The sequence below is a fragment of the Puma concolor genome, chromosome B3, assembly GCF_028749965.1.
Source record: "Puma concolor isolate L17-30 chromosome B3, mPumCon1.1.hap2, whole genome shotgun sequence".
NCBI lineage: Eukaryota > Metazoa > Chordata > Mammalia > Carnivora > Felidae > Puma > Puma concolor.
The window spans coordinates 63,912,020-63,923,613 of record NC_141672.1 but is presented as its reverse complement, the minus strand read 5'-3'; the positions used below and the strand labels follow the sequence as shown (position 1 = coordinate 63,923,613).

The following is an 11,594-nucleotide window of genomic DNA, read 5'->3' as shown; positions in this document are numbered from 1 at the left end:
GATGAGTGATTGAATAGATGTACAGATGGAAGACAGGATGGCTGGAGGGATGGTTGGATGACACATTTGCTGTCCATCTAATAACTCACAATATTTATTCAAATGGTCATGTATTGAATATCAGCTCTATGCCAATCACTATGAAGTATTCTTCTATTATAACTGCTCTTTAGACTTTTTAAGTTTCCTTCATTTTAGTTTTTCTAGAAAAAAGACCCACATTCTCAGTCGGAAGGGGAAGGACTGAGAGAAGGAGACTCTTATATCTGTTTCCCTTTCTCTCTCCGGCAGAAAGTTTACCCAAAGATATTTTTCCTCCTGCGTTTTCAAAAGCAAATGTCACTTCCTCACTTTAAAACTTTAAATGCCTCTCTGTGCCTGTCCTATGACATAAAGTCCAGATTACATGACCTGGTCCTTTACATTGTTTTCACAGTCTGATATGCCATGATTTTGCCTTCCACTTGTTCTGTGTGTGTCTAAACAGTTTTTATTGCAAAATATATATAACAAAAATGCCCATTTTTAAAATATATAACAAAAAAATTTTAAGCATGCAATTCAGTGGCATTGACAGCATTCACAATGGTATCACCACTATATATTTTTATCACTATTGATTAATAAAATTTTTTCATCACTGCAAATGAAATTCTGTAACCATTATACTGTAAGTTCTCATTTCCCCAACCCCTGATAGCCAATAATCTACAGTCTATCTCTATGAATTTGCTTATTCTAGATATTTCAGTTTAAGTGAAATCTTATATTTGTCTTCTGTGTCTGGCTCATTTCACTTAGCATAATGTTTTCAAGATTTATCCATGTTGTAGTATGGATCAGCACTCATTCTTTTTTATGGCTGAATAATATACTGTCATTTGTGTATATCCCATGTTGTTGATATATCTGTCTATTGTGGGACACTGGGTTGTTTCCATCTCTGGGCTTTTCTGAACAATGCTACAGTGGACACCAGCGTACAAGGATGTGTTTCAGTGCCTGGTTTCAATTTTTTTGTGTATTGCCTAGGTGCACAAATGCTGGGTCATATGGTTGCAATTGTTTTTTCTTTTTTTTTTTTCTTTCTTTTTTTTTTGGGGGGGGGGGTTTATTTACTTTTGAGAGAGAGACAGAGACAGAATGTGAGCCAGGGAGGGTCAGAGAGAGAGGGAGACACAGAATCCGAAGCAGGCTCCAGGCTCTGAGCTGTCAGCACAAAGCCTGATGCGGGGCTAGAACTCACGAACTGGGAGATCATGACCTGAGCCGAAGTTGGACTCCCAACAGACTGAGCCACCCAGGCGCCCCATATGGTTGCAATTCTTACAGCAGTTCTTACAAAGTACTACATACATCTGAGGAAAAGCCCCTCTTGGAAAGGGGCTGTCTTAAAGTATTAAAATCTTACATAAAATTGTCAACACCACACAATATGTTTGGGCCGTGAGGAGAAAGGAAAAGAGAAGATACAAGTCATAAACTGATGTGTCAGAAATGATCAATTTGGGAAACTGAATTTATCAACACTATTAAAGGGCTCAATTATTTTGTTGGGATGAGCACTGGGTGTTGTATGTAAGTGATGAATCATGGGAATCTATTCCCAAATCAAGAGCACACTGTATTCACTATATGTAAGCTAACTTGACAATAAGTTATATTTTAAAAAAAGGGCCCAAATATTTTACATAGTGATTCCAAATATTAATTTTGATTATAAAGTATCAAGTTTATTTCATTTTGTATGGTTTCATGATTTTTAATGGGAAACACCATAATAAAGGTGTTTTTTGTATTGTGGGTCCATAAGTCATGAAATCAATTTGTTTGCTATGATCAACATTTTAAAAAAGAAAATATAATTGCATAGAAAATACAAGAATGCATTATACCTAGGTAAACTAAATATTATTTTGTGAAATTTTTGTTTCAGTTACATGTGTGTACCATAATATATATTTCTTATTGTGGGATGTGACCAGAAAAAAAAAAAAAATAGTTTGAAGTCACTAGTATGGTGGAAAAGTCTTCGGAATTAGCCAGGCCGCAGTTTGAATCTGAGCTCTGGGTGACTTTTGCAAGTTATTTACCTAACTTCTGTGGATCAATCCCCTCATCAAAAAAGGGAGAGTAAATAATATCTCCTTCCGTTTGGTGTGTATGTGTGAAAAGATTAGAGATTCCTTAAGTAGAATGCCTAAAATATTGTTAATGATACAAATATATAATTGCTTCCAAGCGTCCCCAAAATAATGCACTCTATGTAAAAACACTTCATTCACTTAGGAGGAAGAGGATCTGAGGATGTGTGTTATTGATGACTACATCTGTTTGTTATATCTGTAGTCTAAAACTACATTGCTCAGTCTTTTTCTCCAATTTGATTTAGTAAGGAGATTTGAGTTCTTTCCCCTTCCTAGTCTCACGTTGTACTTATCTATATTATGGACTTTTGGCACTTAATTATACATTTGTCATATTTTCTAATCATTTCATAGTTCAGCTGTGTTACAAACTTTTACATCTCTTCTAGTGCTTAAAACAGTGCTGGGCACATTACAGAGTGAAGGATGAGAATCTATTAAATGTGGCCCATAGCACACCTTTTGCAAAGTATCACTTGTATAAGGGGAAGCAGATGAAATCCTGATTCTGCCAGTATTTCTCACCCAATCTACTCCATGCTAAACAGGTCAGTTAGGCACTAAGTCATGTCTCTGGGTAGTACAAGTGGAAGGTGTGAACAGAGAAACCACTTTATCTGAGGACAGTCGAAAATTAGATCCTACTTTCCCCTCCCCACTCCTTTTCCCATCGGGGAGGGGACATTTATAAGCCCTGAGGACCAGGGTCCAGAAACCGGCTGGCGTCCTGAGCTCCAGAGGCTTGCCAGCACGCACGATCTCCCGCACTGAGAGCCCTTCTTCCCAGATGAATTCTCATAGTATCACAGACGCGCGCAGTGTCGATCGATACTGGATGGCAGACGTGCTCCCGCCGTCAAGTGTAGGCACAGGGCGGTGGATTTAGCCGGCCTGCCGCTCGGTCGCAGCTTCTCATCAGCTCAATAAGGGCAGAGGACGTTAACCCGTTCCCCGGCGGACACCCACTCGGTCGCCTCCCGACACCCGCTGTCCGCAGCCCGTTCCCCTCGACTTCCCCCCACTCGGCCTCCCTCAGACTCCCACGCGTGTCGGGGGTGCGATGCAGCAGGGGCCCTGCCCGAAAGGAGGGCGCCCATCGGTTGCCTCTCCGCCCGGCTCCCTGGACGGTCCTTGGAGGCAGCTGAGGCAGGGAGTACCGAGCTTCTTCACACTCCGGACCTTACCTTTTTATATCTTCTTCCGCTGGTGGGCGGCAGGGGGAGGCGGCAGCCCCGAAGCCAGCTGCTGGGGCCGCGCGGAGGCCGCTGCGTGGTGGGGTGGGGGCACGCGCCGCAGCCAACCTCTTGGACCCCTGAGAGCCCAGCCAGGCGAAAACCCCGCCCCTGGCGCCCGCTCCCACTCCTGATTGGCCGGCCCAGCCTGAAGGCTACCGGTGGTCCCCCGGCCCGAATCTCAGCTATAAAGGCAGCCCACGCATGACGGCTGTGGCGAAGCTCGGGTAGCTGCGGTGCTCGTCCGCTTTCAGCCCCCGCGGCGCCCCCTTTACTCCTTGCCCCCAGAGCGCTCCCGACTCCACCATGCCGAGGGGCTTCCTGGTAAAGCGAACTAAACGGACAGGGGGCTCCTACCGAGTGCGCCTAGCTGAGCGGATCTTCCCAGTGCTGGGGCCCCAGGGGGCGCCGCCCTTCCCCGAGGAGGCTTCCAGTGCTCCCCAGCCAGGTGCGGAGCAGGTGGCACCCCCCACCCTGGAGGAGGAGGCGTCAGCCCGCGAGCTGTCGGGGTCGTCCTGTCAGGCGGCTAGGGTGAGCCCAGGGGAGGGCGGGCAGGAAGGTGCTGCGGAGTGGAGGGCGGATGGCAGGGAGGGCCCCGGGCCCAGCCCCAGCCCCACCAAGCCGGCGGGCGTGGAGCTGCGCCGGGCATTCCTGGAGCGCTGCCTCAGCTCACCCGTGTCTGCAGAGTCCTTCCCCGGGGGTGCCGCCACGGTGGCTGCTTTCTCCAGCTCGGCGGCGCCAGCAGCTGCACCGACCTCCGGGGAGCAGTTCCTGCTGCCGCTCCGGGCACCATTCCCAGAGCCAGAGTTCCATCCAGACCCTGCGCCCCTCTCGGTCACCCTGCAAGGCCTAAAGCGGGCCGCTGGCAACGAGCGCCGTGCCAAGGCACCTCCGGGCTGCGCGTCTGGACCCGCGGCCGCCGGAGTCAAGAAGCCAAAGGCCATGAGGAAGTTGAGCTTCGCAGATGAAGTGACCACGTCCCCTGTTCTGGGCCTGAAGATCAAGGAGGAGGAGCCCGGAGCACCGTCCAGGGGCCTGGGGGGCAGCCGCACGCCACTGGGGGAGTTTATCTGCCAGCTATGCAAGGAGCAGTACGCGGACCCCTTCGCTCTGGCTCAGCACCGCTGCTCCCGCATCGTACGCGTCGAATACCGCTGCCCTGAGTGCGACAAGGTCTTCAGCTGCCCTGCGAACCTCGCCTCCCATCGCCGTTGGCACAAGCCCCGTCCCGCAGCGGCAAATGCTGCCACAGTCTCTTCAGCCGACGGGAAGCCACCTCCTTCCTCAGCCTCCCCAGACTCTGGGGCTGTTGCATCTTTCTTGGCGGAGGGGAAGGAGAACAGCCGGGCAGAGCAAACGGCGGATCAGCACCTGCAGGCGAGGGACAGCTCCAGGGCGGAGCAGCACCAGGACAGCGCCCCACACCCGGGCCTCCAGGTGTCCCACCCCGAGCCACCGCTGCCTCAGGTCCCCTATACGGAGGGGATGTTGGGGCGCCGGGTGCCTGGGCCAGGCAGTGCCAGTGGTGTCGGGGGACCCGAGATCTTCATGTGCCCATATTGCCACAAAAAGTTCCGTCGCCAAGCCTATCTGCGCAAGCACCTAGGCACTCACGAGGCAGGCTCTGCTCGTGCACTTGCCCCGGGCTTTGGCTCTGAACACGGTGCCCCGCTCGCCTTCGCTTGCCCGCTGTGCGGGGCCCACTTCCCTTCCGCAGACATCAGGGACAAGCATCGGTTGTGGCACGCGGTCCGCGAGGAGCTGCTCCTGCCTGCTCTGGCTGGGGCCCCCCCTGAAGCTCCAAGCCCAGGCGGGGCATCCGACGGGAGTGCTCAGCAAATTTTCTCGTGCAAACACTGCCCGTCCACTTTTTTTAGCTCCCCGGGGCTGACCCGGCACATAAATAAGTGCCACCCCTCAGAAAGTCGGCAGGTACTGCTGCTGCAGATGCCGTTGCGGCCTGGCTGTTGAGGACAGAGATGAGGAAGATTATGCGGTTGGCTTTGGAGGAAACAGAGCAAGGGAATTTCTGTGGGGATTTCTTGAATTTGCAAGTTTACCCTCTTTGCTGCCTATATTTTCTCTCCTAAAACTCCCAGTAGTCAATGTTCCGCCAGAGAAGCGGACAGCGAAATGTAAAATCCCTCTCTAGAGCAGGTATGTATATGATATAAACATTCGCGGTCAAGGACTGTCACTTTAAAAGCCTTCTCTCTTACCCCACGAAAATAGGATTTCCCCCCTCATTCTGGAGACCCTAACGAATCCTATATGACTTGTAATTCCTATGGAAAGTCGTAGTGAATACGTGCATGTCTCAATATCTGCAAATGATTCTAACTACCAAAAATGGTAGTCTTTTTGTTTTTTTTTTTTTCTTGCCATTGCAGGCGCCTATGTAGTTTCTGTCTCAATAGGGTCAGATTTCTTGCATTGTATATTCTGTGAATTAAAAGTTATGTGATTGGTGCCAAACGTACAGGGGGTTGGGGAAAGACTCAAGACCTCTGCCTGTGGGCAGGAAATGTAAGGGGATGTTTGCGCTTTGGGGGGATATGGGGATCTCCCTGTAAACGTTCTCTTTCTCAAGTATTAGTAGTCCATTCTTAAGTTAGTGTTTGGAGGTGGAGAGGGTGCTACTTTACTTGGAGGGGGTTGAGATACCCCCAAATTCTCACCTTTAGCTTTTTTGTGTGTTTTCAGGAAGAGATACTTTAACAGATTTTTTTTTTTTTTTTTGGAAATATAAAACTCATTTCTGGGAGTTTGACTGTTTTAGTAGGGTTTCATCCAAATTGTTTAATCCTTCTGTTGTAAATCTTATACAGTGTTATATATGAAACTATGTTCAGCTTAAGGAAGATGTTAATACCTATCTATCTATAATCCACTATGGAACTGAATGACTTTTCATTCAATATTCATTTTTCAGCAGCAATCTGTTTCTGAAATTTCTTTTTGTAAACCATATTCAGTGCACACTCTGTACCCATGCTCTAATAGCCAGAGTTTGGGACACTGGCTGAGTATTGCTCGACAGATAGCCCATATTTGTAAGATGCTTACCACCAAATAAATGTACATAGCTGGTGCTTTCTTGTGTTCTGTGTTTGTCCTGAGAATCTCATTGAACACAGCCTATTTTTCAAAGCCACATTTCTTATCTCCCCAAAGCTAGTATCCTACTTTAGATTCTTAGTGACCCATTTAGATAGAATACAGACAGGAGAAATTATATTTTATAAATGCATATAATGGTGCAGAAATGCAATGGAAAAATTTCCTTTGAAGTATGGCTTGCACAGACTAAGCTCCAAAAGGCTTTAAATCTAAAGATACTTTACCACCTAAAAATGTCAACAGAAAATATATTTTAAGTATTTTTTCTTTAAAAAAGCTGGTAGTTTTATCCAAAGATGAAAAAAATGTTAACCATGCTAATTAACTTCACTGTTTCCAAGTTGGCATTTTCATTCCATTTTGTTATATTTCATCAATCCATTAGCTGTTCATTATTAAAAAATGAAAGCACCATAGAAATGTGTAAGCAGTTACCTTGACTTTCCTTTCTGTAATTCTTTGCCTTGGTTGTGGGAAACTATCTATACTGTTTAACCTTGTTCCCAGGGACTCGTTTATCTTCTACATAAGCTTTCATAGGAATTTTGTCTTCCACAGTTTCCTAGGAATCTATTTTTATTTACAAGAAAACAAAAACTTAAGTGCATAGGAACTCTGAAAGGTTATTTAGAAACTGTCTGCAAAAAGTTTTTTTCTTCCCTGAATGTGTATTATCAAACAAAATGAAACTTAAAAATCAAAGAAGCAGAAGGCTAAGCTTAATTGATGCTTTAACCAAGTGTATTGGGTTAAATTTCTGGCCAGCCCTTACAAAGGTATAAAATTGCCTGCATTTTTAACGACTATGGTAGAATCTCTGAGAAATAACTTGGGGTGTATCCTAACTAAAGAACTTGAATTCATTTTTCATGATTTGCTAAGATAACCTAGGTTTATGCTTTACATCTCTCCATCAATCACATAGTTCTACTTATTAAGTCTGAAAATATATTAAAGACAAATAGATGAGAAATATAAAAGACAAATCAATGCTCATAGACATTGTGATAAGAATATTTTTATTGTATTATTAAATACCATATCTTTTTCTTTCACTGTTACAAATTTGTAGATACTACATGAATGATGATACATAATTTATATTTTATAGTTTGCCGGTATGATGTATTTACACATGCAGTTAGTACTGATGTCATGCTACATTTCCTTAGGAGATGCCCGTTCAAAACAAAATATGAACAAAATGTGAGCAGCTTATTTATTGTAGGAAAGTATTTCTGGGGGGGGGGGAATGTATACCAGCTTGCACCAGCAAGTTCAGTATTAATATAATATTTAACTTAGACTCCTGGGTCATGTTCCCTTTTTAAATACACATAATTTAAGCAACACATTTATATCAGAAAAGTTTTTTCTTTTCTTTCTTTCTCCCCATCCCCCGGTTACCCTCTTTCTGGTACTTAGTAAAGAACAACGATACACCAGGATCCAGCAGCCAATAATACAGGGCCACAATCTCAAAATAAAAATGGCATTTAACAGTGATACCATTTAAAAAGCAAAACATTAGAAAAATATTTGGAAGCTAAACCTAAATCAAAGTTCAGCACAGTGATTTTTCTTGTTATTAGATATATCATGGCATCACCTGCACAGCCAAGAAATGAGGCATCGCTTTGGGAAGAAAAAGTTAATGCTAAAATTATGTTAGTTGGAATTTGGAATACTAAACCACCATTTATTTTAAGTGTTTTATTTTCATAACATAAATAATCCATACACATCCTGTGTATTAAGATTTGCAACTTTTGCTATAACTTTACAAATGCTTAAATTTAAAAATTTACATTTGTAAAAAACAATCATATATTTACTGAGCCATAAAGTTGCAATGGGGCACGATAAATAAAATAATGAGACTATCCAATTATATTTTGGCTCAGAGTTAATCATGAAATTAAAAGTGAAACTGCTTAGACATAATTATCTAGGAAGGTAAAGGGTGTAGAATAAAACTCCACCCCCCAAAAATATGGCAGCTTAGAGTATTGGGGGGGGGAAAACCAACTGAATAAACAATCCAAACCTATTAAGTTACAAATTACTTAAATCCAGTGTTTTTTTAAAATAAATGTTCAGGAAGATACATGCAAGTTATGGCAAACACGAAGGCCTGAAAGGGTTAACACTATGTTCATGCTAAGGTGGCTACTGCTGATCACACTGCTGGGCTGCTTGTCTCCTTAGGATTTATTGGCTGAGCCAGAGGATCGACGCAGCTTCATGGACATGCGGCTTTTGCTAGTTCGAGGAGACATTGGAGAGGCCAGGTCAGCCCCGTCTACCTGCGTTGCTGTGGGAGTTTCACTGGATAGAATCTCTGGGTAGGAGCCTGTGGGAAATATTAAGAGCATTAGCACATGTCGTCTGGCCTCTCACCCCATAAGATATAATCTGCTACTCATCTGTAGCATGGATCCCAACCCTTAATGAGTTCTTTTGAGGGGAAAAAGCAAGGCCAAAACTTGCCTTTTAGAACAGCCTACTAAGATTTTATTTAAAACCCAGTCATCTGGTGGCTCACGTAATTATATTAGCAAGAAAGCACCAATCACTGTTTCCAGAGCCAGGACTAACCAGAGAGCTCCTCAGAAAAAGCAATGGGAAGCAAAATCTTTGGGCCAGACAGGACAGGGATCCAAAGCATCATTAGCATGCAGGGAAGGGCTCAAGAAGCAGGTGAGAGAAGGACCAATTCCTGTCTCTAAAGTACAGGGTATAACCAAGAAAAGGGTATCCACTGCTCAAACTTGAAAACAACAGCACCGAATGGTTCTAAAAAGAAATTCAACACAATGAGACCATTATACACGCTGGGTATTTAAATATGCTTTTAGAAAGGGGCAAGATAAATTCCTAGGGGAAGGAGGAAGACAAGAACTCTTATCTGAAATTTAATAAAAGACAAGTTGACGCCTCAAAATATCTTCCATTTAGAAGAGATAAGCAATGCTTTTGTTTTCCTTAACTTAAATTTTTGCAGTTACTCCATCCAGTCACAGCAAGTAAATAGCCAGTAGGATGAACAAACATTAAAAGAAGCAAAAACAAATTCAAATTGGAAATTTTTTTTGTGTTATTTACGAAGTAGTATCTTTACCTCTGCACCGTATTTCTATGAATTATGATTCTCTAATATACAGCAATGCTATAGAACTTTGCACACTATAGGCCCTCAGATATTTTCTGAATAAGAAATTACATTAAAAATAAAAGCCCTCCAAAAAAAAAATAAAACAATCTGAAAATAGAACAAAAATTAAAAAATTCTGTATATTTTAAGACACTTTAATCCAGATTTTCTGGGCCTTATGTATGTGAACATTTTCTTTACGTCACAAACACCTCACACAGGCTGCAGGCTTATTATACATTTCTTCACTCTGCAGGAAAACTTTTGGCATATTTGTTAGCCAAAGGAGCACCTCAGAGAACTTTCAAGCGTGGAAATAATCATACTAACACTTCCATATAATGAAACATTTGTGCCTAAATTGAAGTTATGAATATTGAACAAAACTGTTCAATAAGGGGTACTGATCTTACAGAGATGTATTATTAAGAATCTATCTTGGTAGAATACTTCAGAGTGTTTTTAAGGTGAAACGTTACAATTATACTTCAGAACAAACATATTATCAGGGAAGAAATATTTTCTCACTACTTGGAATCTAGGTCCAATTGCCCTTCTTTTCAAAGTAATTTCTCCAACAATTCTTTGTTTTCTAACTGAAATGAGGTTGGCCTTCAAAACACAAGGAGAAGGAAATATATTTCTGTTCACCTTTACTCTTCCTGAAGATCTGAATTGGTTCATACTGGACCCATACTGGAAAACCTAGAGGAGAATATGAATCCATGGCCCTTTTTAGGGAAGCACTGCAGATGGATGGCAGAAGGAAGGTGAAGAGCGGTAGCTCATGCTTTTCTGGTAATGCATATTATTCCCGGCCAATCATGAGAGGCCTTCCCATGGCTGTTTACCTTGAGATGGCCAATGCTTTCTAGCGGAGGTTTTGGGAGGAAGAGAACTATCACTGCATTTCTTTCTTTGTTGTGAATGAAGAAATGGAGTAGCGAGCAGAAGTGAGAAAACAAAAGAGAAGACAGATAACAGATATGAGAGACACTGCAGAATTTTACAGGTGTTAACTGAGGAGCAGAGAAGAGAGTAATCAAGTTTTTATTATGAAATTGGGCATGCAATGCATTAGAGTGATGATGTTTAACAATGGACAATGCTTTGTAAATTCAAATGTTATACTTACCAACTAACAAGTTCAAATAGGAAAAAAAGAAAAGAAAAAAAGTCTATGAGAGATTCTGTAAACATCTACCTTTTAAAGTGCTCATTGTACTGGTGGCAGGTTATCATAATCACTAAGTCATAAAATCTCTAGAGCTGTACTGTCCAAAGAGGTAGGCATAGCCACACTAAAATTAAAAATTAACATTAAGTGAAAATAAACATGTGGGTCCTTGGTGTACTGGCCACATTTCAAGTGTTGAGCAACCATATCTGGTTAGTGGCAACCATAATGAACAGTGCAGATATAGGACATTTCTATCATTATAGAAAGTTTTACTGGAGAATACTGCTTTAGAGTATGCCAAAACCAAAGGGTATTTTCCTCAAATACAACAATTTCCATGTCTCCCTTACTGCCTGCAGTGTGAAATCCCCCTTCAATAAACTGAGAGTCAAATCAGGCTTTTTAGCATGTGTGGTATATAGCTTATCAGTACCTCTTCAGTTTTGGCAAATGATATTTGTGGTATATACTGGGCATACTCAAACTCTAAATAATTTACAGTAGATCTCAATTTTAGATGTAAAGAATACAGTAATACGTACCCTTCATTTCACACCCTATTCTGCCTAAGTATTGATTTCTATCACCTGAGTCATAAAGAATGTTGCTTTAATCATTTCTATTAATATATCCTCAAGTAAAAAGTATTTATGGGGTCCTATGTACTGTATCTCTAATATTCTTATAGTACATACTCTGTCTTCATCTTGATGGTATAACTGATTTATACTTTGTACACTGATTATAATGAACACGACTTT

At 42.6% G+C, this 11,594-nt stretch overlaps 2 protein-coding genes across 11 annotated transcripts in view; one reads left to right on the top strand and one right to left on the bottom strand.

Annotated features, from left to right (window-relative positions):
* The first annotated feature begins 3,587 nt into the window (after positions 1-3,587).
* INSM2 (INSM transcriptional repressor 2) lies at positions 3,588-6,471 on the top strand. Its single transcript, XM_025919915.2, has one exon. It carries the CDS (start codon positions 3,686-3,688, stop codon positions 5,348-5,350), a length of 1,665 nt encoding a protein of 554 aa, XP_025775700.1. The 5' UTR covers positions 3,588-3,685; the 3' UTR covers positions 5,351-6,471.
* Positions 6,472-7,497: 1,026 nt separating this feature from the next.
* The window catches only part of RALGAPA1 (Ral GTPase activating protein catalytic subunit alpha 1), a 271,674-nt gene continuing 267,577 nt past the window's right edge, over positions 7,498-11,594 (bottom strand). For 5 of the 10 annotated variants that reach the window (XM_086709915.1, XM_086709912.1, XM_086709917.1 and 2 more), the window contains one exon: positions 7,498-8,852. In XM_086709915.1, the coding sequence (XP_086566041.1) occupies positions 8,704-8,852 (149 nt within the window). In that variant the 3' untranslated portion in view covers positions 7,498-8,703. Of the gene's footprint in view, positions 8,853-10,304; positions 10,359-10,504; positions 10,570-11,594 lie in introns of all 10 variants that reach the window. The other 5 variants (XM_086709913.1, XM_086709918.1, XM_086709923.1 and 2 more) reach the window with 4 other exon arrangements.

Coding starts and splice junctions, on each gene's coding strand:
- INSM2 (XM_025919915.2), top strand. CDS start 3,686: ATGCCGAGGGGCTTCCTGGTAAAGCGAACTAAACGGACAGGGGGCTCC.